The sequence below is a fragment of the Fusarium coffeatum genome (genome assembly GCF_003316985.1).
Source record: "Fusarium coffeatum strain FIESC_28 chromosome Unknown BRIP53273_contig_74, whole genome shotgun sequence".
NCBI classification, from domain to species: Eukaryota; Fungi; Ascomycota; class Sordariomycetes; order Hypocreales; family Nectriaceae; genus Fusarium; species Fusarium coffeatum.
The window spans coordinates 177944-204001 of record NW_022157870.1 but is presented as its reverse complement, the minus strand read 5'-3'; the positions used below and the strand labels follow the sequence as shown (position 1 = coordinate 204001).

At 49.4% G+C, this 26058-nt stretch overlaps 8 protein-coding genes across 8 annotated transcripts; 5 read left to right on the top strand and 3 right to left on the bottom strand.

The window, feature by feature from the left end:
* Window positions 1-256: 256 nt before the first annotated feature.
* FIESC28_03532 (uncharacterized protein) lies at window positions 257-1437 on the top strand (the record flags this gene model as incomplete). The annotated part of the gene is made up of 2 exons (XM_031157681.1): window positions 257-394; window positions 460-1437. The coding sequence occupies 2 exons, from the start codon at window positions 257-259 to the stop codon at window positions 1435-1437; spliced, it is 1116 nt and encodes a 371-aa protein (XP_031018327.1).
* A 259-nt stretch (window positions 1438-1696) lies between these two features.
* On the bottom strand, window positions 1697-2180 carry FIESC28_03531 (uncharacterized protein; the record flags this gene model as incomplete). Its single annotated transcript, XM_031157680.1, has 3 exons — window positions 1697-1800; window positions 1856-2032; window positions 2114-2180. 3 exons carry the CDS (start codon window positions 2178-2180, stop codon window positions 1697-1699), a joined length of 348 nt encoding a protein of 115 aa, XP_031018326.1.
* Window positions 2181-2589: 409 nt separating this feature from the next.
* Window positions 2590-3984, top strand: FIESC28_03530 (uncharacterized protein; the record flags this gene model as incomplete). Its single annotated transcript, XM_031157679.1, has 2 exons — window positions 2590-2883; window positions 2944-3984. The coding sequence occupies 2 exons, from the start codon at window positions 2590-2592 to the stop codon at window positions 3982-3984; spliced, it is 1335 nt and encodes a 444-aa protein (XP_031018325.1).
* A 466-nt stretch (window positions 3985-4450) lies between these two features.
* Window positions 4451-8727, bottom strand: FIESC28_03529 (uncharacterized protein; the record flags this gene model as incomplete). The annotated part of the gene is made up of 11 exons (XM_031157678.1): window positions 4451-4668; window positions 4720-5429; window positions 5480-6009; window positions 6062-6228; window positions 6281-6848; window positions 6901-7056; window positions 7106-7532; window positions 7592-8190; window positions 8268-8322; window positions 8417-8604; window positions 8653-8727. 11 exons carry the CDS (start codon window positions 8725-8727, stop codon window positions 4451-4453), a joined length of 3693 nt encoding a protein of 1230 aa, XP_031018324.1.
* An 893-nt stretch (window positions 8728-9620) lies between these two features.
* Window positions 9621-12368, top strand: FIESC28_03528 (uncharacterized protein; the record flags this gene model as incomplete). The annotated part of the gene is made up of 8 exons (XM_031157677.1): window positions 9621-9695; window positions 10031-10152; window positions 10263-10720; window positions 10771-11072; window positions 11124-11455; window positions 11508-11749; window positions 11807-11861; window positions 11918-12368. The coding sequence occupies 8 exons, from the start codon at window positions 9621-9623 to the stop codon at window positions 12366-12368; spliced, it is 2037 nt and encodes a 678-aa protein (XP_031018323.1).
* An 87-nt stretch (window positions 12369-12455) lies between these two features.
* FIESC28_03527 (uncharacterized protein) lies at window positions 12456-13018 on the bottom strand (the record flags this gene model as incomplete). Its single annotated transcript, XM_031157676.1, has 2 exons — window positions 12456-12959; window positions 13010-13018. The coding sequence occupies 2 exons, from the start codon at window positions 13016-13018 to the stop codon at window positions 12456-12458; spliced, it is 513 nt and encodes a 170-aa protein (XP_031018322.1).
* A 639-nt stretch (window positions 13019-13657) lies between these two features.
* FIESC28_03526 (uncharacterized protein) lies at window positions 13658-14788 on the top strand (the record flags this gene model as incomplete). The annotated part of the gene is made up of 2 exons (XM_031157675.1): window positions 13658-13943; window positions 13998-14788. The coding sequence occupies 2 exons, from the start codon at window positions 13658-13660 to the stop codon at window positions 14786-14788; spliced, it is 1077 nt and encodes a 358-aa protein (XP_031018321.1).
* Window positions 14789-15384: 596 nt separating this feature from the next.
* Window positions 15385-17109, top strand: FIESC28_03525 (uncharacterized protein; the record flags this gene model as incomplete). Its single annotated transcript, XM_031157674.1, has 1 exon — window positions 15385-17109. The coding sequence occupies one exon, from the start codon at window positions 15385-15387 to the stop codon at window positions 17107-17109; it is 1725 nt and encodes a 574-aa protein (XP_031018320.1).
* Between the last annotated feature and the right edge of the window lie 8949 nt (window positions 17110-26058).

Sequence of the window (26058 nt, the reverse complement as noted above, 5' to 3'; positions counted from 1 at the left end):
CCTCCATACCTACTAGGTACCTACAGAGGTTGTAAGTCTGACCACTGAAAGGGAGACAGAAAAAGTATTCCGAAGCCTATCGATAAGCCAGGCGCATCCAATGGCGGCGGGCAACTCCGGCCTTAGAGCTTGCTGTCTAAGCCCATATTTTGCATTACATAAGGTGGCGGATGACCGAATTTCTGCGCCTCAACTGCAAAAGCCATCAAAGTTGACCTAGAGCTACCCTGCGCAACCATCACTTAACGTATTCGCGATGCCGCCCCAGATCAAGCAAGATCTCAACCGCTCAGGATGGGAAACCACCGACTTTCCATCCGTCTGCGAGACATGTCTTCCTGAAAACCCTTATGTCAAAATGCTCAAAGAGGATTATGGCGCGGAGTGCAAATTGGTAGGTCAACCACTGATCTCTTTCGCGTTCTCGCATGAACGCAGCGCTGACATGATGCCAAATAGTGCACTAGACCTTTCACTGTATTCGCATGGAGCGCCACGCGCGCGAATGGCCGTAAGAAACGGACAAACATTTGCCTGACCTGCGCGCGACTCAAGAACTGCTGTCAATGTTGCATGCTCGACCTTTCGTTTGGGCTTCCTATCGTCGTACGCGATGCTGCCCTGAAGATGGTCGCTCCCGGCCCTCAGTCCGACATTAATCGAGAATACTTCGCTCAAAACAACGAACAATTGATCGAGGAAGGAAAGGTTGGGCAGGAGGAATACGAAAAAACAGATGAGAAGGCGCGTGAGCTTCTACGAAGACTTGCGAATAGTAAACCTTACTTTCGCAAGGGAAAAACTATCGAAGAGGGCGAGAGTTCCAAGGGCGGAAATGCAGTGGTTGGTGCTGGCCTCGGCGGACCTGGTCCTATTCGAACTCGAGACTCAAAGGCAGCGGCAGCTGCGGGAGCCAAACCCGGCGGTAAAAGTCGTCAGGTTTTCCCTAGTGCTGCCCAGCTGCCTCCGAGTCCACGCGATTGGCTGCCTCCTGCTGACAAGAATATTATGTCTCTCTTCGTGACTGGTATTGAGGACGATTTGCCGGAGTATAAGCTTCGGGACTTCTTCAAGGCTCACGGCAAGATCAAGAGCTTGGTCTGTTCGCACATGTCACATTGTGCCTTTGTGAACTACGAGACTCGTGAAGCTGCAGAGAAGGCTGCAGAGGCATGTCAGGGTCGAGCCGTGATTGCTGGATGCCCATTGCGAGTTCGGTGGGGACAACCAAAGGCGATTGGTACGATGGACAAGGACCAAAGAACCCAGATGATGCGTGATGCTAGGCAACGCCAGGGAAGCTCTCAGGCTGGAGGCTCGCGAGCGACCGAAGGTGGTGGCGGGTCTACGAACCGACCTGCAACTCTGCCTGCCCCTGTGGCAGCACCCCCAGGAGCTTCAGATACCCCTGCCTACGCTGCTCTCTCTGGAGACTAGACGAAGTTATGACCCTTTTTCTTTTATGTTGATTTTAAGGTAGATAAATCATCGCGTTTTCGGAGTTTGGCGCCAGGAAAAAGACATCAATGTGGACTTTAGCGAAAAGGATGGCTGACCACGGAGGTCGGTTTATGGTTGAGTTGAGGGAAGAGATGAGAGGGAAAGAGCAAGAACGTTGATTGCCAGTTCACTTGTTCTTTCAGGGTATCTTTGCAGTAATATTACAAGATTATACAATATGGCCGCGGATTTCCGCTCACTTTTTACTACCGCCGCAGCAGCCACCTCCGATTGTGCCTTTGCCGGCCGTTTTGATCGATTCATTATCGCCTCGCTCGATGTCCTCATGTATCCGCAGCTCTATAATTTTCAATTAGTTCATGCTTGTATATGCCCATGTCTGTTGCCAACATACTGTAGGAATCTTTGCCTTCTTCTATTCTGCGGCCTTGAACAACATTTTGGCGGAGGACTTTCGCAACCTCCTCGGCGTGCTTAATCGCTGCAGGAGCGTCAGACACATCGATCGAGGCCTTTTGACGGAACTCGTTACGGATCTGTAGCTGGGCTGCGGACAGAATTGGTGCGTCCCCTTGAGAAGCCAAACCGTCAGCATGATTGATCACAACATGAGGAGTATAGTATCCCAGGCAATTTCAATATGGTTCCATACCTTGGAAAGCGATGCGCGCCGCGCGCATTAGATGTCGGTAAGCATTTAGAGCCGGGACGGTGGTCATCTTGGCTTTCGGAAGTTCGAGAGAATGGAAATTAAGCAAATATGGAAACCGGTGTGGCGATTTGAATCTATCGTGAAGATGGCCTTGAAATCGAGAAGGGGAAAAAAAAGTCCGGTTCAACCTCAATGCTTCCGATGCCTTGAATGGCTGGGCGGAGCCTCTCATCTGGCCTGACCTTCTAGGGAGTTCCAGGGTGCTTTGGACACCTCTAGACGCTAGCCGCGGAACAGCTTAAGGCGCTCATCCCACTGTAACTGGTCTGGTTGCAATCATGTCCCACTGAAGCCTTTACCCCGCCAATAACGTCCATGGTGGGGGAAGTCGATTCAGCGCCATTGAAAAAAAAAATTGTTGCGGCCAAAAAACCATCGGTATTTCTCTCTTCACCATCAAACTCATACACCACATAATGGCTTCCGTAGCTACTGTGACACTTCCTCTCCCTGCCCTCCCCAGTGGCTGGGCTGCCGATAAGGACTTCAAGGCTGTCGGCAAGCTTTCTGACGCTACTCAGCGAAGCATCGAGCCTGTCGGCCCTCACTTCCTCGCCCACGCTCGACGAGCCCGCCACAAGCGCACTTTCTCCGAGGACGACCGTATCCAGGCTCAGGAGAGCGCCAAGAACGTCGAAGATGGTGATGTCAGCGACGAGAGCGAGCCGGAGGACCCCATGATGCTCCAGCGTGAGGCCAAGGACTGGAAGGTATGTGGTTCTTGATATGCACCTCGATTGCTTTTGTTAACGTTTTTTCTTTGTACCTAGACCCAAGATCACTACAAGATTCTCGGTCTTTCCAAGTACCGCTGGAGGGCTACTGAAGACCAGATCAAGAAGGCTCACCGCAAGAAGGTCCTTAAGCACCACCCCGATAAGAAGGCCGCCCAGGGTCGTGTCGACGACGATCAGTTCTTCAAGTGTATTCAGAAGGCTACCGACGTCCTCCTTGACCCCGTGAAGCGCCGTCAGTTTGACTCCGTCGATGAGGAGGCTGAAGTTGAGCCTCCCACTAAGAAGCAGCTCCAGAAGGCCGATTACTATAAGGCGTGGAGCAAGGTTTTCAAGTCTGAGGCCCGTTTCTCAAAGACTCACCCCGTCCCCTCATTTGGCAGTGCCGACGCCACCAAGGAGCAGGTCGAGGACTTTTACAATTTCTGGTACAACTTTGACAGCTGGCGAACCTTTGAGTACCTCGATGAGGATGTCCCCGATGACAATGAGAACCGTGATCAGAAGCGACACCAGGAGCGCAAGAACACCAACGCCCGCAAGAAGAGAAAGGCCGAGGATAACGCTCGCCTCCGTAAGCTGCTAGACGATGCTTCAGCTGGTGATGAGCGTATTAAGCGATTCCGACAGGAAGCCAGCGCCTCCAAGAACAAGAAGCGTCTTGAACGTGAGGCCGCCGAGAAGAAGGCCAAGGAGGACGCTCAGGCTGCCAAGGAGGCCGAGGAGAAGGCTGCTAAGGAGGCCGAGGAGAAGGCCAAGGCCGATCGCGAGTCTTCAAAGAAGGCCAAGGAGGCCGCCAAGAACGCCGTCAAGAAGAACAAGCGTGTGCTCAAGGGATCCGTCAAGGATGCCAACTACTTCGCTGCTGGCGAGCCTACACCTACTGACATCGACTCTGTCCTCGGCGATGTTGAGACCATCCAGGGTAAGATTGATCCCGATGAGATTGCTGACCTTGCTGGCAAGCTCAACGGTCTCAAGGTTGCCGACGAGATCAAGGCTGTCTGGGTCGGCGAGACCAAGAGGCTTGTTGAAGCTGGCAAGCTCAAGGCTGGCGACGTCAAGGTCTTGGCTTAAGCGATATGTTTGATTTAGTTGGGGAAAATGCATGCGAGGTTATCATGATAGGCTAGATAAAATAGATACGAAGATATGGATTCTAGATCAATATGACGAGAGCTGTAGACCGTGGTCAAGCTCTATTCATCATCATGTTAACAGGACGAGCTTAGTGTAACAAAACCGTAGGCAAGTCATAGCCGACGTTTGGGAATCTTATACTATTTATATGGTTCAGTGAGCTTGAAAAGTTCAACTTGATGAAGAGTAACCAAGTGATTCGTCACCGCTGATGGACTATCAACCAAATTTTGCACATCAACTCCTTGTTCATGGCACAGAACTGGGATCGTGTCATTCTTTCCTATTATACAACGCTATAAAAGCATTGCAAAACTTCCGGGTGATAGGTCCTGCTAGCGTAGATGAGTGAGGTTAAGCAGAAATGAAACTCCTCCTAGACTCTGGCTGACTCCCGAATTAATCATGCCTCCCTATCTAAGGACTGGCCTAACACCATCTCGTAATATAGACCTTTCTTCGCAACGAGATCTCCATGTCTCCCTCTCTCGACAATCTTGCCACCCGAGAAAACGCAAATGATATCTGCATCTCGGATCGTGCTCAATCGATGTGCAACGGCAACCGTTGTTCTTCCTTCGGCTGCTCGATCCAAGGCCTCCTTGACGACCTTTTCACTCTCTGTATCTAGAGCGCTAGTAGCCTCATCTAAAAGCAATAAACGAGGCTTACGGATAAGGGCTCGGGCGATTGCGATACGCTGCCTTTGACCTCCAGAGAGCGACAAACCTTGGTTGCCACAAGGTGTTGCGAGACCCTCAGGAAGAGAAGAGACGAACTCATATACGTTGGCTTGTTTACAAGCCTCAATAATATCGTCGTCGGATGGGTTACCCTCTTCGATACCAAGGGAGACATTGTCCCGAATTGAACCCTGGTACAGAACTGGCTCCTGTTGCACAAGAGCAATGTCTCGCCTGTGTAGTCGCCTGTCTTTTGTCCTGATATCCTGGCCATCTGCCTGTAACATACCACTGGTTGGGTCGTAGAAGCGTTCAAGCAGTGCAATCATAGTGGATTTGCCACATCCAGAGGCTCCAACGAGGGCAATCATTTTGCCAGATTCGATGGCGATGTCCACGCCTCGAAGTACTTGCAGTTTGGGGCGGCGAGGATAGGCAAAAGCGATCTTGTCGCAGGAGATGTCGATACCCTTCTCGGCCAAACTTTTCTCACTTCCAGGACTATTGTCCGCATTATCATGCAGGACCTTTTGGCGCCGGAGCTCGAAGATGTAGTTGATGGCAGTTCGTGCTTTCGTGATACTGGTGGTATACTGAAACAACATTGCTGATGTTTCCCCTGAGAAGACGACGGCAATAAAGATCACGTAGAATTGATCTGTTGTATACTCGCCCGTGGAAACAAGACGCCCACCGTACCTATCAGTCGTTAGTGTTACTCTTGCAATTTGTAGTCGAAAAATACTTACCAGAATCCTAGTGCCATGGCAAGGAAGGATGCAGACTGACTGAAGGAGTAGAAAAGCATCTTCCAACCCAGGCTTCCGATAGCCTCCTTAGCAAGGCCTTCTAAGGCATTGCTATATCGATCGATTACCGCTCGCTCCAATGCCAGTGAGGAAACGGTTCGAATGCCCAGGACCGCCTCCGAAGCCAGACCACTGCTTTTAGCAAACCGTCCGGCGGTGTCGTCGTCAAACTTGTATTCAAGTCGGATCCTTACATATCCCGAACCAACGAGCACCGGCAAGGCGGCAAGTGTAAGAACAAGACCCAGCTTATAGCCATAGGCGATGGCTAGTACTGAACTAGATAAGACGGTAACTAGGTTGATCATAATAAGTGATAGATTCATGGATAGTAATTCCTGGAGACTTGTTGGTTCAGCGGCCAGTCGTGAAACGAGAGCGCCAGTTCCACGGTCGGGGTCATCAAAGAAGATCATGTCTTGTCGGAGGGTGTTATCAAATAGTTCACTTCGATATACAGTCATGACATGCTAGAATTTGTTAACCTCAAAGATGCTAAAACTGATAGCGTATGGGACTTACTTGGCCGATTTCATTGCAAACCCAGCCAGCCACGGCATATATAACAAAGTTGGCAAGAGCGACTACAAAGAACATCAATGAGAAGAAGTTTGCCTCGCTGACGTCAATTGTCTCGAATGCCTTCATGGTTCTCGAAAAGAGGATAGCAAGTGCCGGATACGTAGCGCCTGGGATGGTATAAGTAAGCTTTACTTTCGTAGCGTTGGACAAACACCTTACCTCCCAATATGGAGATGATGACTAGAACGAAACAGGAGAACCACAATGGCCTCTGTTCCTTGATAACGAGCCAAAGTCCTGTAAGAAGCCCGTAATTGACTCCGTCTTTTCGTGTGATATCCGCTACAGCATGCTGAGAAGCATGGGATAAAACAGGATCAAGACCAGCAGCTGTTTCTTCCTTGTCTGTCTCACTTTCCTCCTCTTCTGAAGATTCGCCACCCTTTCCAAGATCCTGTAAGCGAACGAGACGCGAGTATGTGCCACCGCGCTGAATCAGTTCTTGATGGGAGCCCTTTTCGATTGTTTCGCCCTTGGCCATGACTATGATGTTGTCGGCATCACGAATCGTAGATAGACGGTGCGCAATGACAATCATTGTTCGGCCTTTGGCTACGTTGTTGAGAGCTTTCTGCACGATCTTTTCGGCGTTTGGGTCCAGAGCACTGGTGGCTTCGTCGAGCATCAAGACTTTGGGGTTGGAAATGATGCTGCGAGCAATGACTACACGCTGCTTTTGTCCGCCGGATAATGACGCACCTCTCTCGCCAATCCAAGTATCGTAGCCCTAACAGTACTATGGTCAGTAAAGGCTTTGGAAATTGGAGAAAAGAACGCACGTTGGGCAGCGTCTCGATGAAATCATGGGCATATGCGGATTTACAGGCCTCGACGACCATCCTTTGCTTCTCATCCTCTGGGAGGTCGACCATGGGTGTGCCAGTCAGACCATCTACAACATTCTGAAAGATGGTACCGCTGAACAGGGTTGGTTCCTGGATAGAAATTAGTATCATGTGTGATGTTTGGTGTCTTTGTCCATACCTGCTGAACCATTCTAATATTCGTTCGAAGCCATTGCAGGTTCAGGCTCTCAACAGGACGTCCATCCAGTGTGATTGATCCACGACTTGGCGTATACCAACGCTCCAAGAGTCCAAATATCGTACTCTTTCCAGATCCACTGGCACCAACAAGAGCCGTTGTTTGATCAGCAGGAATGTCGAGGTCAAGCGAGTGAAGAATCGTGACATTAGAACGAGAGGGGTATGCAAACTGGACCCCGCGGAATTGGATATTGCCCTGGAAGTCAGGTATGGTTTCACCTCGTGGGGATAACGCATCAATTTGCGACTTGCGATCAATCATTTCGAACATCTCCTGGGCAGCGGCAGTGGCTTTAGAGATGGCTATCGTCTGGGGCGCAATCTGAGTGAGTGCTGTAGCAGCAACGAGAACAGCAAAGATGACACTGCCAATGTCAATGGTTGGTTAGTTTAAGTAAAGTATGGAGATACTAGATATACTCACGTCACGACCGTTCCTGGCTGAGTGATCTCACCCTCCGAGTACATCCTCATTCCCTGCCAGAAAGCCAAGCCATATCCTGCAAAGATGCAGAAGAACTCAGTGGGGAACAGGACCATGTATACCCATGACTTTTTATGGCCAATCCTCCTTGCTTCCTGGAGGGTATCTGTGAAGCGTTTGGACAACTTTGGAAACGCCCAGAAAGCATGAGCTGTACGAATGGTCGAGAAGGCTTCCTCGGCCAAGGAACTTGACCTCGAGTAGACATCGAACATGGCATACTCGTACCCAGTGTCAATAGCGACACATATGATAGTGACGATCAGGTTCACTGGAATGATAGCAAGGACAATCAGAGTAAGCTTCCATTGAACGGCGAAGGCTACGATGAAAGCAGAAACGAAAGTCGAGAGGGCAGCAATTGTAATGCCAAACTTTTCAGAGATTCCTTGGTTGATGAGGTTGCCATTTGTTGTGATCTGGCCGGGTATCGAAGAGGCGGGAGAGTCAAAGAAGGCTACCTCTTGACGGAGGGTGCTCCGGACAAAGTCAACACGAAGCGATTTGGTAGTGTTGATGGCCGCAATGGAAACGAGTATCTGGAAAAGGTAAGTGTAAGTGTAAGTATAAGTATAAGCATCTGGTTGCTCAAATAGCGAATACGTGGTAAACATACCGTCCAAATATAGGTCAGAACAAACTTTGCGATAAAGAGATAAATAAAGTACAAGCTATAAAATGAAATTGGTTAGTACAGATAGATGACTGTAGTACCTATACTAAGCATAGTAGGTAGGTATAGACGGGCTGTCATGGATGTTTTACCTGTACTTGCTGACCTCAGTTCGGTATCCAGCAGGTGACAAGGAGCCAGTAGCGAAATTGGTAAAAACGTTGATAAACTTTCCAAATACAAGGTCCATAAGGGGCAGGATTGTACCTGCAGCAATCATACAGACAAATGCAACACCGTTGAGGATCCATCCCAAGCGATCATTGTAAGTAAAGACGCGCTAGAAATGTTGTCAGTCATGATACACCACGTATATTGACATTAATACCAAATAGTATTTGAAGCTTGAATCTTTCTTGTCTTCTTTTTTCGTATCACCCTCGAGCTCGAGTGTAACCGTCATGGTGTTGTTTGTGTTTGTGTTCGTGTTTGGCTCACTTGAATCGCCAAGTTGACTTTCTTGCTTCTTTTTATGCTGCTTAGCAGTCATCTTGAATTAGGTAGGTAGTGCACATAACATAGCAAACTCAAGACAAACGTCGACTCTTTTGAATAAAGGGTGTTTCTTGGCGTTGACGTTCATCGCAACCCGCGCGATACGGCTCAGCCAATGAGCTTATACAGCCACAGATGATCAATGGCATAGACTATGTACCTTAGTAGACTACCTACCTACCTAGAGTACCTAGGTACCTAGTAGGTTAGGCAGGTAGTAGTATCCATACAGTAAGATAATTTCAGACCGGGGCAATTATTCAGCCGCTTGTAGTCAATTTCGACTACCTATATAATACCTAACTGAATCAGATGCAAGTCATAAAGATGAAGCAGAGTATATACACAAGTTGAGTTATGGCAATCTGTGAGAAACTACCTCTGTACCTACCTACCTTAGGTGCCTACCTACCTACTCTATAGGTACCTAGGTAGGTACCAACGGATACGGATACCGTTAAACTAAGACGGAATAGAGTTTCGATCCATTAACCTCTCCTAAATCACAGCCACATTTGATTTTGATACATGAGGTTACAAGCCACAATTCACTGGTCGGTCCCCGCGCTTCCCGAACCCTTCCATTACCTTACTTTACTTTACTTGACTTTACTTCCCTTCCTCCCGTATCCGTACATCCCGTACATGATACATCCCATCTATACCGCGTCGTCAGCACCCATATTCTAGTCTCTCTCCAATTGCGAGCGGAGAAAATAAAAAGAAGAAAAAAAGAACAACGGAAGTTGTTCTCATCCCAAACCTCTACGTCATCTATTGGTCACATAAAGACAGAGAGCTATGGACCAGTCCAGTATCGGCCGAGGGCTCACCAACAACGGACCCGCGGCTCCCGATGATTCTACACGGCGTGCGGTGAGTGATACCCGTATATTCATTTTCATTTTCATATTCCACATTAGGCATTTTTCACCGAGTTGGTTGCCGTTTTGCTGTCTTGCGAGGTTCCACGGTTTGATTTCCTTGGTTGCTTGTTTGGCCTTGATAGGCGTATCAGTCTAACATGGATCCATCAATGTCAAGACTAACTGGATATCTCGTGAATTCAGTGTGATCAGTGTCGTATGCGAAAGGTAAGCATTTCCCATAGATGCCATTTCAGAAGCAGCGTAGCCTTAACCTTGGTGCTTCTGGATGCACAAACCGTTCAATATACCGTATTCCTATCAATAACGCCCCGTATGCAATAGATTCGATGCGATAAAGACTGGCCCTGTTCCAACTGCCGTACAGCTAAACGCTCTTGCACATCCACTGGTGTTGGTCAGAGACCCAAGGAGCCCAGGCAGCGAGTCCTCATCTCATCTCAATAGTTAGTCACCACTTGCACTGCACCCACCGAACTGCCATCGTATCTGTCAAATCAACTCACCACCTGAACATGCAAATCAGTTGCTAATCAGTGATATTCGCGCCCTCTAGTGAACGCAAGATTGATCAAATTGAAGTCCGTCTAGCTAACATAGAAAATCTCCTCCGCGATCTCTCCCAGCGCCCTACATCAACACCAGGTAGCAATGTCCACTTCCCCGTGACCCCTGGAGCATTTGTTGGCTTGGATGCCAACGCTGCGTCGACTGTCGGGTTCGAAAGCTCTGATGATGAGTCTGCTCTGGGTGGCGATTCTGTAATCGCCCAGCAAACGACGTTTGCGAGCGAACTCCTTGAGCATGCCGTGGAGCGCACATCTCTGCACGACGTCAGCCCCAAGATGTGGGAGGCCCTCGCCAACCTGAGACAGATAGCTGAGCTTCAGAGTCGACAATCTATCAGCCATGGCCCCAGGTTCCCATTGCAGCAACCGTTACCGCAAGGCGGTCTCGGCCAGCTCAAGATGCCCCCAATGGACGTCGTCGTCTCCTTACTGAAGCGAGCGAGAGGTACGTATCAAAGCATCTGCTCTCCAACCCACACGCTGACCTGGTGCCAGCTTCTCCGCCAGGGCTCTTCACGTTTGTGTGCTATTTCGTAGGAATAAGTGACTTTTCCAACCTTTGTCGAATGGTCTACTTCCCTACAGAAGACTTCACTGATGCCACATTTATCATTGTCAACGTCGGACTTTACTACCTGTTCCTTGAACAGCACGCATTGACTATCGACAACAAGGCTCTCAAGGACGAGTTTGCCTCTCATCTTCACACAAGTCGAGTGAACTTGGAAACTGGATTGGCGAACATGTCTCTCTTCATGTCCATCAAAATAGAGACAGTCCAAGCTCTATTAATGGGGGTGGGTGATCTTCTTCTGTCGAGAAGCCGTAGACGCTAACGGACCGATCAGACATTGTATGCAATTGATGTATGCAGGCCGTCAGTAGCCTGGCACCTCAATAGTGCTGCTGCCCAAATGTGTCAGACCGCAGGATTTCACCGCAAAGATCACTCTATGCGTAACCCAGAGGAAGCTGGCATCAGAGCAATTCTCTTCTGGTATATTTATACAACAGATAAAGCGTTGGCGATTCGACTCGGACGTGCGCCTCTTATCCAGGATTGGGAAATTGACATTCCGCGAACCTTCCACTTTGAGGGCATATTGAGTATTGAGACCAAGGCTGTTGCGTCCATGTGGCTAAGTGCTGCAACGCTTCAGGGCCAAGTGTATGAGCAACTGTAGGTATCGCTCCAAAGTTCTTCAGCTGTTGTGGCTAACAAAAAAAATCAGTTTCTGTCCAGCTGCATTAGCTCAGCCTCCTGCTGTTCTCGCTGAGAGGGCTCGAATGCTGGCGGCAAAGTGTCGGGAGGTAGAGGCGGAGGCGCACGAGAGCCGAGGATTGGCCATTGCCTCGCTTGAGAAGATAGGAGCCTCGCCCTTGGTCGATGTTCATGTCAAGGGTGACGAAGTCCAGTTGCTATCAACTATGACACTTATCTATCGAGCGATCCCAGCCCCTGAAGGCTCCTCCAGTAGGTTCTGTGACGAGTGCATAGAGACCGCAAGAAGGGCGACACATACGCATTTAGCATGTATGGAATTAGTGCGAAAAGATCCACATGCGAGGAATATATATGTCCACTGGTATGTTGATAGCAACAGTCATCCCTGGGCTCCGAGCACATCTGACAAACGTATAGGAACCTGGTCTTGACCCCGTTTGCCCCGTTTTTCGTTCTGTTCTGCTATGTTATAGAAACATCATCGGCAGAAGACCTACGTCTCTTGAGTGATTTCAGCACGTCCATTGGAGAAACCAGTGACGCTTCAGAGACAATGCAAAAGCTCTCGCGGCTATGCCAAGTCATGAGCAATGTCGCAGCACTTTATGTCGAAGCCAAGTCGCAACAGCAGGAAGACCAAACAATGGCACCAATCGGAGATGAGTTCGACGTTTATTTGAGCCAGCTCGGCTTCATGCCTGTGATGGATCCTAACATGAACACCGCTGGTGGCGACCCCAATGCTGCATTTCAGGATAACTCGCAGGTGGCGCAAATGGCAGACTGGATGTCTGGAAGTCGCAACTTGCTGGGATTGTTGGAACAGGACATATCACAACTAGGAGGCCCTCAGTGGCCACCAATGTGAAGGGCTGGGGGCGATGCGAGTCGATAGAAGAAATTCAGTGCACCGTCATTGTTCAGTGTCTGTTCGCGCTTTCAGTGATCAATAAGCTTAATCCGTGGGAAACCGCGGGTCATAGACCTCATAGCCCTCATCTTCGGTGTCGCTTTCTGGCAAAAGGTTCTTCTGGAGACCAGGGTTGACTGGTGCAGGCTCAAGAGCATTAGTCGATTTGGGTTTCTCAGTAGTTGATGCTGTTGATCCTGATCCACTGCTCTCCACTTTGGTGAAAGCACTCTTGAAGCCACTCTTTTTAAATCCGCCTTTCTTGAAACCTCCGCCTCCAGTACCGGTGGTAGATTCCTGGCCAGGGAGTTTGATACTTATTAGACCATCTGCTTTGGCCTCGGCCTTTCGAGCTCGTGAGCCCGCATTAGGATCACGAACCATGGCCTTCATATCCTTGAGGCGCTGTTTGTGACTGTGATCGTAACTGCCGAGATGAGCTTCATAGTCGTTCATCCGAGAATAGCCCTTAGAGCAGAGCTGGCAGTAGAAAGACTTTTGTGCTTCACGTGCGGCTGCGGTCTGCGCCGCCGGAAGTGTTTGGTGTCGCTAAAAGCGCGTCAGTAAGTCAGTGGTAAATCAAGACACGCCAGGCTCACTGGAGGCATCTTCTTTCTGAATCGTGTTTTGCCGCTCAACACTCGAACCGCGTGCGATGAACTTGCTGTAAGGAAGATGTCGATCTGTTGATGTTTGATGGGGAAAGATTGAGCAGTGGCCCGGGCCAGAACGAATAAGGAACTAACGTTAGGTAAGTACTAGGGAGTTCGGGCACTAATCTCCAATGGTCAAAGTCTTGAGTTTGGCTGTCGCCAATCACAATTTAGCATGTTTTGCTGACCGGGCTCCCAGAACCTCAACGTCATTCCCAGGGGGCTTGCGGTAGGGGCTTCCATAACACCTGCCCAGGTGGGTAACAGCTGGAGAAGAATTGTCCCCCAAGACTCAGGCTACCATAATAAAGTAGCTTAACTGCTGGTCAACCTAGAATAAAATGATCGAATTATTTCGTCTCTTAGGTATGCCTCCAGCGGCCAATTCTGACAAGGTACCCTGAGACTGCCCCAGAATCTGGTGGCAGCTTCCCCCGTCTCCCACCACGTTGAGGCGCTAATCCCAACTGGAAAAACTTCCCTGTCACGAGCGCGCCATCATCTCTTCTTCTACGTCTCGGCTCCCCGCCTACGTTTCTTGGGACTGTCTCTCTCATCTACTTACAGAGGTAGCACGCTGGCCGTGGTAACATCATGGATTTCGACCAACCCGCCGATCGTCGAGCCTCACAGGCGAGCTTCTTATCTTTACAGCAACTTGACCCTTCCCCGATAGATTCTCCGCCAGCAGATCCCGCTATTGACCGACGTGACCTTGGGCCACCGCCTCGGGGAAGTGATGATGGATATGAGATGGTGAACGCCGACGAAATGGAGAACAGCACTTCATCGATCAGGGCTCCTTCCACCGGTGCTCCGGGTTTGAGTGCCAGTACAAACCTCAGATCGTCTGGGACTGGTCCTGGCCCTATCTTCTATCGTAAGGACATAATCACTTGCATGACACTCGATGAAGACATGCTTACTTGACTAGTTATGCGAATCCAGAAGTTTTCAAGTTACGCAATGGGTATCTTTACCTCCCTCCACCTCGCCAACGTTTCTCTCATTCCCGCTATCACACGTTCGGTTCCTGGCTCGGAAACTTACCTCCTCATGACTCGTGAAATTTACCAAACGTCGCTCACCGAACCCATGCTGGTTGCTCTACCTATCATCGCCCATGTCGGTTCAGGTATCGCCCTTCGATTGTTGAGGAGATCGCAGAATATGCAACGTTATGGTGCTGCGACCCCAGGGATGTACGCCCTTCACCGTTCAAGGACAGAACTTGAGGATCAGAAAAGTGCTCGGGCTGCTTCACCATGGCCAACGTTGAGCTATATCTCGATATCCGGATACGCCTTCACTGTCTTCTTCGCAGCCCACGTCTTTGTCAATCGTGTCTTGCCTCTTCAGGTTGAGGGCGATAGCTCTAACATCGGTCTCGCCTATGTCGCACATGCGTTCGCTCGACATCCTGTTACTTCTTGGTTCTCCTATGTTGGTCTTCTCGCTACCGGCTGTGGTCATATGATCTGGGGGCAGGCGAAGTGGTTTGGTCTGTCACCTACGACCAAGTTCATTTGGGGAACGAGTAGTGTGCCTGCGGAGAAGAAGGCCATGAAGTCAAGAAGACGAAAATGGGTTGCTCTTCACGGTGCTTCGGCAGCTTTTGCTGCGCTATGGGCGGTCGGGGGTCTGGGTGTCGTCGCAAAGGGAGGTCTTATGGATGGTTGGGTTGGCAAAGTGTACGATGACCTCTTCTCGGTGATCGGATTGTAAAAAGTAGGAGTTAGTCAAGCATCATTGGAGTTTGGGAACACTTACACGGTAGACTTTTTGAGTTTCTACCCTGGCACGCATTATGGAAATACCCTGCGTTCAAATGTACGACAGAGAAAGAAGTAAATAACTATGAGGACGTCAGGGCCATCGTTAATAAAAGCGTTTTGAATCATGAGAAGTATTAGTACTATTCTCAGGTGGCTACAGATTTTCCTCTTACCAACATCCTCAAAACGAACAAAGCGGTACAAATATCTGGGTTTGTTAGAGCCACAACCATATACACCGGAGCATGACTACAATGTTTGTTTCTTAAAGCTAAACAATACCAGTTTTCTTACTGGCTATCTGTAAACAACCTTGATTGAAAGATTAACTAAAGATGCGTTGGCACTTCCATTGTCACGAGTACTGTACAGGGTAGGCGCCGGCACTGTAAGCTTCTGTCGAAGCCAGAATGCATTGCCACCGACATTTTCACAAAGAAATAAGTAACCTCTCTGCTCCAACATCACCTTGCTAATTGGTTACATATAATTTGCATAGCTAAATGCAGGCTTGGCCTGCCTAGTGCTCCCTACCAATTTCTCGCAATGCCGAAGCGCAAGCCTGCATCGATCGAAGAGAGCTCTGATCATCTTCGGACACAAGATGTAGTTTCATCTCGGCCATGCAAGCGTCTACGCATCGCAAATGCAGCTTACGACCCGCCACCCCGGGACATTCTTACCAAGATATCTTCTGAGATCCTACTGCGAATTCTATCCTTTCTCTCTTCGTCAGAACTCCTCGACATTTCACCAACTTCGCATCGACTATACCGCCTTGCCTCAGATCCTCATCTCTGGCGCGAACATTATTATGAGCGTTTTGTGCTCCCACGCGCGTTGCGTATACCTGGCTTCCGTCTTGGCGGAGCCGGCGGTACCAAACTCCAATACTCGGCGCGACGAGCCGTTTGGGCCGATGGAAGGAAAGGAAGAGCACCTGACGACGAGTTCTTGAAGGAGAGCAGCGAGAGCGAGAGCGTTGACTGGAAGAGACAATACAAACTGCGTCATAACTGGGCCAGAGGCAAATGTGCGGTAGAGGAGGTCAGCGTGCGAGATGCACCTGACGGCAGTGATGGTCAAAAGAAAACGCTGGTCAAAGTCATTGAGGGTATCGCAATAACGGCTGATTCGGAATCTGGATTGCGCGCATGGGATCTACGGACGCGGCGGCCAATAGCGCAAATCGATCTTTGCGAGGACGACGAGTGTGACGATACTGCACCGGCATCACTGGCAGTGGACGAAAGCGGTTCTGCAACAACGGTGGACATCATAGTGGGATTCGCCGATGGGGGTTTCGGACTTTGGCGGTTGAATCTCCAACAGCAAGAATTGATACGAAGATACCGGCACGAAAAAAGCTGCAACGGGGAAGTCGTTGCAGTTGCGCAAGGCTTTCCTTACGTACTGACAGCGACAGCTGCTGGTTTGATCTCGCTCTACACATTTAATCGGCCAGCCGCCGAGCCCACAGATGATTTGACGAACAATGCAAACATGACTGGAGAGCCGCTATTGTATGGAGCACTAAAGCAACAGTCGGAACCCCGAAAGAAGAGCACGACCCTACCGCCTCCATACCTTCTTACATCTCTAAAGTCGCACACCACTCAGCTTCCTCTTGCGCTATCAATACGACGCATGTCGTCCTCCGTGAGCGCCTCTATCGCCTACACCTTCCCTGTCCGTGATGGCTGGTGCATCGGAGTCCAGGATCTACTCATCACGCCGTCACCCGATAACGCCGTCGTTGACAAATTGACCTCTCGCCTTGCGTCGACGCTCCCTATCGCCGCCTCAGGCGGCGGCGTCGACTCTGTCCGAACCAACAGGTCACGTTCAGAGCTTATGACACTCTGTTACAGCCACCCATACCTCCTCGCCACATTACCGGACAATACACTCGTCCTTTACCTCTGCACATCCACTGCTACATCCCTCTCGCTGTCTTCTGGTATACGCCTATGGGGCCATACGTCCGGAATCTCAGACGCTGAGATTACACCGCGGGGTAAGGCTGTTAGTATTAGTACGCGGGGTGACGAGATCCGCGTATGGGAGCTAGAGGGTCGGGTTGGAGGCAGCAGCATCGAGGTACGACCTACGACCAGGCAACCAGCCGATGGCGCAGACAGCCCTACGACAGCCCCGCGGGCTGAGTGGGAGGACCGCAGGAATTGGGTTGGCTTCGACGACGAGATGGTCATTGTTCTCAAAGAGGCGCGAGACGGCCGCGAGAGCCTAATGGTATACGACTTTACATGATACTGACAGCTCAATGCCGTCATATTCAACGAGCCAGAAGGCAGCTTCATTTCCACTCTGATAAAAGACGCGCAACATAGGCCTGCGTCGCGTCGCTACCAACGAGGGTAACCGCCGCCGCCGCCTCCAACTCGCGCCACACTCCCGGGGAAGAATGCTGACCACCCGTGGCATGCTCAATAGTCACGGCGGTCTGCAAGTGGCAATACCCGAGAGTGTGGGATGAGTCTTTCTGAAAGTCCTGGCAGTTATCCGTCACGAACCAATAACTGTCGGGGCAGGTTGTAAGCATAAAGGCAGCAACTACAAGTCCTAGCAAGTCTTGCTGACGCAGAACAAACGCATGCCTAAAACATGTACCAAAAGTACGAAATGTGTCGATTGGGTCTGGATGCTCAATGGTAGTGACTGAAACCTAATTGACTAGGCGTGATGATTAAACTTTCAGCGACATTCCCTCCTGATGGAATCGTCCGTCATGACGACTGGCCGGTACGTTGTCCAGAGGCTGAAGCACCTATCGATCCAGGCACTTCCGCTTCGCTAGCTAGAGCTTATCGAGTTGTGGAAAGCCGATTCGGAAACAAGGTCACGCAAACCATACCCAGGTCGTACAAAAGCTGTATCTCATCAGGGGGTGGCTGGAAGGGCTCAAACTCCCTCTGGAGTGGTTTGAAAAACCTGAGGCCACCAGTGATCTGGGCTGGCTTTTCAAGATGTACATATAATTAGACAATCTAGTGATCAATGCATCACGCAAGTAGATTCCCGCCTTGAGAAGGGAGATCTTCGGCCCCCCTGTGTTCCTGAAACAAGGTCCATTGATGGAATGATGCAGCGGAAGTTTGCTACGGCGTCTTCCAGTGGAACTTGCGTTGCATATCCTGTCATGCATTGTGTGGCTCCACGGCATGAAACAAAAGAAACCAAGGTCGCACTGACAGCGCATCAGAGAGAAGAGACAAGGGAAGAAACAAGAGCAAGAGAGTGGTGACGTTGAATAGCAACTTGCCACTCTAATTATTTGCACAATGCCATTGGATTTTCCGCATCCAAGCAGATGCTGACACGCCACAGTGCTGAAACGACCATGGACGTGGGTGTTATGCCATGCCATGCCATGCCTATACTGTACAATGCTTGAGTGCTTTAGCCATGCCAACAAATCAGCTGCGTCAATTGAATCCTGCTTGAACCCAATGCAGTACCATTGTTTGCTGGCAGCCAGCAGAGCCAACATGCGCCACACTGCCATATCCACCGTATCTTTGTTAAGTAAAGGCAATGAGGCAATTGAGTCAAAAGGAAAAGAAAGGAAGCAAGGAATTCTTGGCCTTGGACAATTCACCAGGCCTCATTCACTTATCCCGTGACATCCATGACTAGATAGATAGAGAGTGCACGTTGCCGCTGGTCGTAATCGACCAGAGCAGAGCAGAGACGTTCGACCCCCACCAGTCGCGAGGGGTATCGACTTTCACATGGCACAGGCACAGGCACATCCTTCTCATTCTCTATCTAATCAAGTCAAGTCTAGGAACGAGACCCATATGATTGACTGAACGTGGTGGGGCCGTCCCTTTGGGTATGGAGTTGAGTTGTCTTGTGGTCAGTGGGGATGCTGCTTCTTTTGAGGCGGAGACAGTAAGGGAGTGCGATTATCACGGACTTTGATATGCGAGTCGAGGTTGACTTGTCATTGATTTGATTGTCGTTTGTTTTACATGGAAGTGGAAGAGGATAATGCGAGAGATGGGCTAGTTTAACAACAAGATGAGTAAAACGCAACATCCAATTTCAAAAGCATAGTATGTACGTAAGTCTTACAGGAGAAAGTGAGAGTGACCAAGAAACAGATCCAATGATTCAAACGGAACTTGACTTGACACCCGTGCACGCGGCCCGAATCTCTCTAGCCGCCCAACAAGGCAATATCCATCATGAACCGTCGCCAGAGATTGGCCGAACCGAAGGACGGACGGCACATGGGAAACGGAAGGCCGATACAAGTACAGAGTACAAGACGGTGGATCAGGTTTCTCTCACCGTTTCTTCCATTCTCTGTCTCAGTCAGGGTCCTTCAACCTTGCAGGCTTGCAGAGGTCGATCAGCTGGAGCCTGGAGGCCGGAAAGTTGAGGCACGGATGATGGATGGCGATCATATCCATGAATTCCATACTGTAGAAGGGATGTAGATAGAACATATGACTCTTGTCCCCAATGGTTGTGTATTGTACTGTACTGTAAATAGTTGACGCTGTAAGCGCACGGAATGTGCAATTGACGCCTCGAAAATGGCGCTACAAACACTCCGCTTGATTGCAACCATGGCGCGGGTCAAAAAGTGAGGCATAATATTTGGATTGTTGGAGGTCAATTGACTCAATTCGACCCCTCTTGAGTTTACTGTAGAGGGGCACCTAGAGGTAGGTAGGTAGGTAGTGTGGTGTAGGTAGCTCTGCTTTGCAGCAGCAGTAAAAGGGTCCCGTCCACTAATGCGCCCGTCAAGGACTGGTCCCTGTGATGACGTCTTTTCAAGTTAGCACATGCAGATGCACATGCGCATCCTCTGGTCTGGATCTGAGGGGTCTAGATCGTTTGTGAGTGAGCAATCAATCAATCAATCAATCAATCAATCAATCAGTTCCTTGGATCGTTGCATCCTCGATGTATTTTCCCATCCTCTTCCACTGTCAACAGAAGGACGCTGACCGCTCTCTGTGTCGCACAGCCCCAAGTCTTTGACGCCTCCAGCCCCCATCTTTGTTCTGTCGGTCAACAAGGTCAATCAATATCCCGCCCGCCATTAGCCTCAATTGATGCATGTACCGTACCGTACTGTAGTATCCGTAGACACTGAGACAATGCTCAATGACTTGCTTGATGCGATGCTGATGCGCAACACCCTCGCTGACTTTCCGAATGCGATCCAGTACTCAAGATACGTCTGGTTCTAATTATCTCCGATCTTATGCCATGCAATGCGGGTGTTGATTAGTCTCGTGCGTGTTTTGCCTTACTCTTTGTCTTGATCTGCTCAGACTCCCATGTCTCAATCTCTCTCGTTTTGTCTCAGAACAAGGCGGTCAAATGACCGTATGAATGATACCGTACAGTCCTTTACTGTAGTAGTTTAGAGTGATACTCCACGGAAACATACCTCGTGAGCCTCCAGTTCCCAGCACCCTTTGGAAATAGCGGTCCTCTCACAGCCGAGAGCCGCCCTCTCCGTACGAGCCTTGACAACCACCACTACAGCGGATGTTTATCAGCCACCGCCGATTGAGTATACGGAGTGGATGGGACGGAGGGTTCACGCGCCGGGCGGGCCGTTTCACAACCAAGGCAATGGGAGCGTGGTAGGCCGTCGTCCCGATTCTACCACCAGCCAGCCACCTAGTCTATATCAGCTATCACCTTGCAAATGGCCTCGTCTGCTGTAGACTATCTGTCATGTGCTCGACACTCACAGTCAGTCAGTCACTCGCACCTGCCAGAGCGTCTCTGGACGATCGAGAGAGCAATAGTGGGGAACCTTGTTAACAACCTTGGAACCTAGCAACATCCATGTATGTGTAACCTCCCTACGGATACCTCCCCCAGAATCTGGGGAATAGTCTGAGCTTTCGCTATCGATAAATATTCGGAAGTTGCATTAGTGGTCTCTTATCTTGATGAATACGACAAAAGGCAGCATACAATAGTAAGAACAAGAGTCAGAGCATGACCTCACTTGGCAGACCCGAATATAATAGTTTCCTACCTACCTATCTAACAAAGGGTGCATGTCCCACATATACTGGTTATTCCGCTGGCTTCTCGGTTCGGATTTCCCCCCGACTTTGCTTTGCTTTCTTTGCTTTGTTTATGAGATTCTTATTGCGGGTTGACTCAATCGCAGACGTCAACTACTCATAAATGTAGTGTCAAGGATGTAGCCAAGTTGGCCTGTAACTCCTTGCTCAAGCCGACTATTCCTTCGGCTGACCCGGACATTCAATTGATGATGTGCTCAAGATGCAGGTGACATAGTCCCAGAATTGAATTATCTATCTTGCGTTAGAACCAGATTAGATCTCACATCGCCACCGTAAGCTCATCAGTCCCATGGTGTGCTCAAGATACAGATAATTGTTCTATCTTCGCACGCTGACGGACAGGGTCAGAATCCTCGCACATAACTGACTGTGTCTCTGTTGGGAACCATCGAAATACGCACGACATATCTCATGCAATTTTGAGCCCATAACAGAAAATACATTCGTGCCAATGCCATCAAGAGATGATGACGTTGGCATTTGGCCATGATGTAAATGCTATCATGCCATCATGCCATCTCCCATCAACGACAACTCAATCCATCGTCAAGCGTCAGCAGTCACCAATCAGCAATCCTTCCAGAAGCCTCCAAACTCCTTATCGATAATTCACTGCTGTCTTCCATGGATATCAGCCACTCCCCCCCTAGCGCAATGTATGGACATCTTAGCATGTGCCCCCCATACATGCCAAGGACTCACTAGACCAGACATGACTTGGCACCAGGTCTCGTTTCGGTCTCTTTAGTGTGTCTTTGGGGCAGACCAAGCCTGTTTCTCCTCCGTCCTGTGACTCACATCGAAGTACAGTAGTGTGGGGGAGGAATTACACTTTGGATAACTGAATCAAAGAGTGAACGAGAAAATGCATTCGCTTCGATTCGTGATTCGAAGCGCAATTGATGAAAGACGCTAGGTTTGGATGTTGTGAATAGGTATCTAGCATCTACTTGAGTTACTCCGATTGCAAATAGTGCCAAAAGAAATGAGGACGCCTTTCTGTTGTTGAGCAACAGGGATAGGTGACCATGGTCATGTTTCCTTGATAGACATTGATTGAACGCTCATCTCATGCGACAAATCAACTACATACGTGTGATGGTCGATGTTCCGTATTCAACACCAAATTGAATCATGAGTCGACATGAACAGTGAGTAAGTGACATGTGCTTGGTGGGGGTTGATCATTTTCCAGGGCTCTCCAAGGGACGAAACAAAGGGTCTGAATATGGAAATCCGGAAGCGGGAACGATTGACGACACTCAGACATAGAAATTGAAGATAGATGCACATCAGTTCAGAAGATACTGTAGCTAGGTTAGTAGTCTACAGGTATCGTCAGGCTTACAAACATGAGCCTGCATAGTAGCGCAGTAGGCTAAGTCGGTCAAAGTCAAGTCAGACGGCAGGTCGAGGCAGACAACTGGCGAGATGACATCCAAACTAGAAATACTGATCTAAGTGCCAAAGAAATCCGGAACTGGCACACGGCGTTCTTGATCAATTGGGCGTCGGGCAGCGAGAAAGAGGAGGGCTGATTCAAGACATGAACCGTCATACATGGTTGCTGCACGCCCCCCTCATACTGTACTGGGTGTTTATCGTCTCGATCGCGATTTCTTCTGGTAGGAAGCAGGCGCTGAGGAGTAAGAAGATAAGATTAATTTTGTTGTTGAAAGAATCAGCGTTGTAAGAAGCGAAAGAGAAGCAGTGATGGTGCTGTGAGGTCAATTCTTCTGGTGACATGGTAAAGTTCAGATGGCATCATGATCGACCGTGTTTAATGTAGGGACGCGCATCTGCCGCTGAATAAACGCAGGCTAGATCTCTTGTCCGGAGCCTTCTGTAGGAACAGGGAGATGGACCATCCAAATGGTACCTACCTTGGGGAACTAACTGGGTTTGGGAGTTTTGGCGCCGGCCTCGTGGACGTTGCCAATTCTGACCAAGCCACACAGCGCCTTTAGATGTGATGGAAAGCCGAACAGGCTAGGTGGAACATGTACCTACATGCCGCATACCAAGGCCGTAATGGCGCACGAACTGCTGGCATCACCACTGCCTTGGCTGAAAGAGCTGGAGGCCTGACAGACAGACAGACAGCCAGCCAGCCTCAGCAATTGAGTCTTGACAAGCCAGCAACTCGCCTGCAAGATATCAACCAGTACAGGTAGACACGCTGTTACTGGGCATTAGGTTCGAATACCTGGACGGCGATCTCTCTCAACAACCACGGATGGATGCACCTCTGACCACAGTACTGCCCTGGCATGGCTGGCATTGATAGCATATTATCCTTGGCATTGCTGAGATATTAGTCTAAAGCCACAAGAGAGACGCTCGCTCGAGACATTGGACAATTTCCCGTGGAGCTAAACAGGGGACCTGATCTCCGTCCCGCTGCTCGGCCACGATATGGACGTTTTGCTTTTGGTGTCGTTTCTTACATATTATTCACTTCACTTTGTGAGTTGCTTCTTTGCTCTATTCTCCACTCACACTAGCTCAAGTCTGGAAATTCCTTCTGTGAATTGACTTTACAGCCCAATTCCTTGCTGAACATTCAAGCATGCAACTCGCAGTCAGGGGCATGACAAAGCAGGTACTGAAAAGCTGTTCAACTTTGCTTAACAATTGAACTTTCACTTTAGGCAGTAAGGTAAATGGGATAACAGAGTGAGTCAAAGAAAAAGAGCTTTCTTAGAGAAAGCTAAAGCAATCTATTTGGGTCCGTTGGGATTGGATTGATAGATAATCTGCCTCGACCTTCCGTGCATATATCTACCTAGGTACCTAAGTACAGTGAAGGTAGGTACGGTACGGTACGGTGCAAGGAGGGTCTCCGTACGCCGCAGTGGTTCAGTTTCTAGACGGACGGTGGGATATTTTTGGGAAGGAAAGGGTCAGCCCGTCACCATCTCTACCTACCTTACTGTATCGAAAAAAAAAGGATCCACAGACCCACCCCTCCCGTGGTTGACAAGAAGTCCCTGATGACCCTTGCGCGACCACCTCACACATGACTTGGGTTTGGGAACAAGATGGGGGATGAAGATGAAGATGAACGACAAGGCCAATTGACCGAGATTACCGTCATACTTTGTTGCGTCAATGTTCAATCTCTAGGTCACGCAAAAATTTAATGTTGAAGATTACTCACAAGCTATCAATCTGATCCAATGTCTCTTCGCTCACCGAACTCTAATGGAACCTTCTAAGGAAGGCACTGTACAGTTTCTTTTTGGGTCCACTTCTTTTCAAGGACTAGGTTAACACTGGATCCTCTACAGTCAGTCAATGCTGTAGACAGTATGTACTGTGTCTATCCGTAGGCCTTGAGGGATCCAATGGAATGGCTATTCAACCAGTCAAGTATTAGAAACCTGGCGCATGGGGAAAGGAGGCTGCGAAAGTGACATGTCTATTGCGCGTTGGACGGTTGAAAGCATGTCCGTCCTGTCCTGTACTGTATCTGTATTCCAGACATTGATTGATTAGAGAAAGGGACAAAAAGAGGCCATGCCATGAGAGGAGGGGTGTGTTGATAGCAGTTCTTACCTCGTTGCATAGGTTATCACATTTCATTGTGGCTGCGCTTAATCCACGTTTCTTTTATTACATGCACGCCCTGATCTTCTTCTTATTGTACCCCTTGCTTCCCCTTCTTTGACCATTCCCGTCCGTCTTCCTTCCTCCGTTTCCATGAGACGCCACTGTGTGGGTGAGCGAGTCTCAGTGTGTGAGCCATTGACCGAGGGAATTGGATCTAGGCGTACAGATAGCTTATTGTATTGTTTGTAGTAAATGTCAATTGCAGCGTAGGTACAGAGTAGGTAGGTATTGATTGCGCTGCATTAATGGGTAGTCCATTTCATACCTATCAGCCATGACACACCCCTTTCTTTTCCGTTTCCTTCTCCTTCCTCTTCCTTCTTCCTCAGCATACGCATCTTGCTTCCCTCTGTAACTTTGAAGCGATATATCGCTGATGAACACTTGACTCCCACTACGTACCTGACTGTACAACACTTTAACCTCAAGCATTGTCTTGCTTGCAATTGACCTGAGCATCAATCGACATCTCGTTCCACCTACTCACTATATCCCCCCACCCGCTTGTCTGCTTGCTCAAGCGCACAGTCATCCCAACGGATCCTGCTCTGGCGCCGTCTCGAAACGAAAGGTCCTCTCTCTTTCTCTAGACTTTCTCGCTCAACTGTTGCATTCGCAGGGGAGACGAGTCGATTACGACCTGATCTATTCCCAATTGGACATCTGTTGAGGAAGGTGAAAAAGGCAGCCATAGGTACCAGGTCATCGCTTGCTTGATTGCTTGGTTGCTTGTTCGCTCGCTACCTTAGTGCTACCGAGACAAAGACCTCCTTTCTTTGGCCTCGCTCGCTCTGCTTCCTCTCCTCTTCCGACTCTCAACTCATATCTCCCGTCTCACATTGAATTTCCGCGCAAACAAATTGAAGCATACACACTTGTCAATTGCAGATTGGAAAGGTTAATCCGCAAGACTGAGTTTGACTCATATCTTTACTTTACTTCTGTGTCTTGAGTTTAACTCTCGTGTGTGCAGTGCAGTCGCTATGCGCACACGCGCGCAAACTTCTTTTCCCACATTACATTGATTCCTATATAAACCAAGCTACCTTTTCATTCCATCCTGGATGAACAAATTCTTCTGTCAATCACCACCATTTTCTGACATTCAACATTGACCAACTGGCATAGGCTGTCTGCCACATCATCAAACCATCCCGTCGAGCGACCCTCAAAAGTCGTCAGGTTACGGCCAATTTAATTGTCCAGTCGGCAGTATCAAAGAGCCATTGCTCTCCAAAGTCATACGGTCTGGTACGGTGTCCGTCCCACAGATCGGTTCTTGGTCTTTGGTCCTCTGGTCTTTCGGACCCAAAGTTTTATCCCGACCCCCCCTCCTTTGTCAACTCCGCCTTCCCCTTCGCCCCCCTCCTCCAGTTTCGCCGCCCTGTTGCTGCCTACTCTGGTTTTAGGCGCCCGTCCAGTCACTGACAGCGAGCGCACTTACATACACTTTGGGCACACGCAAACAAAGCCGACAAGACTCATACTCTAACTCCGGCTTATTCAGGCATTCTCCCTG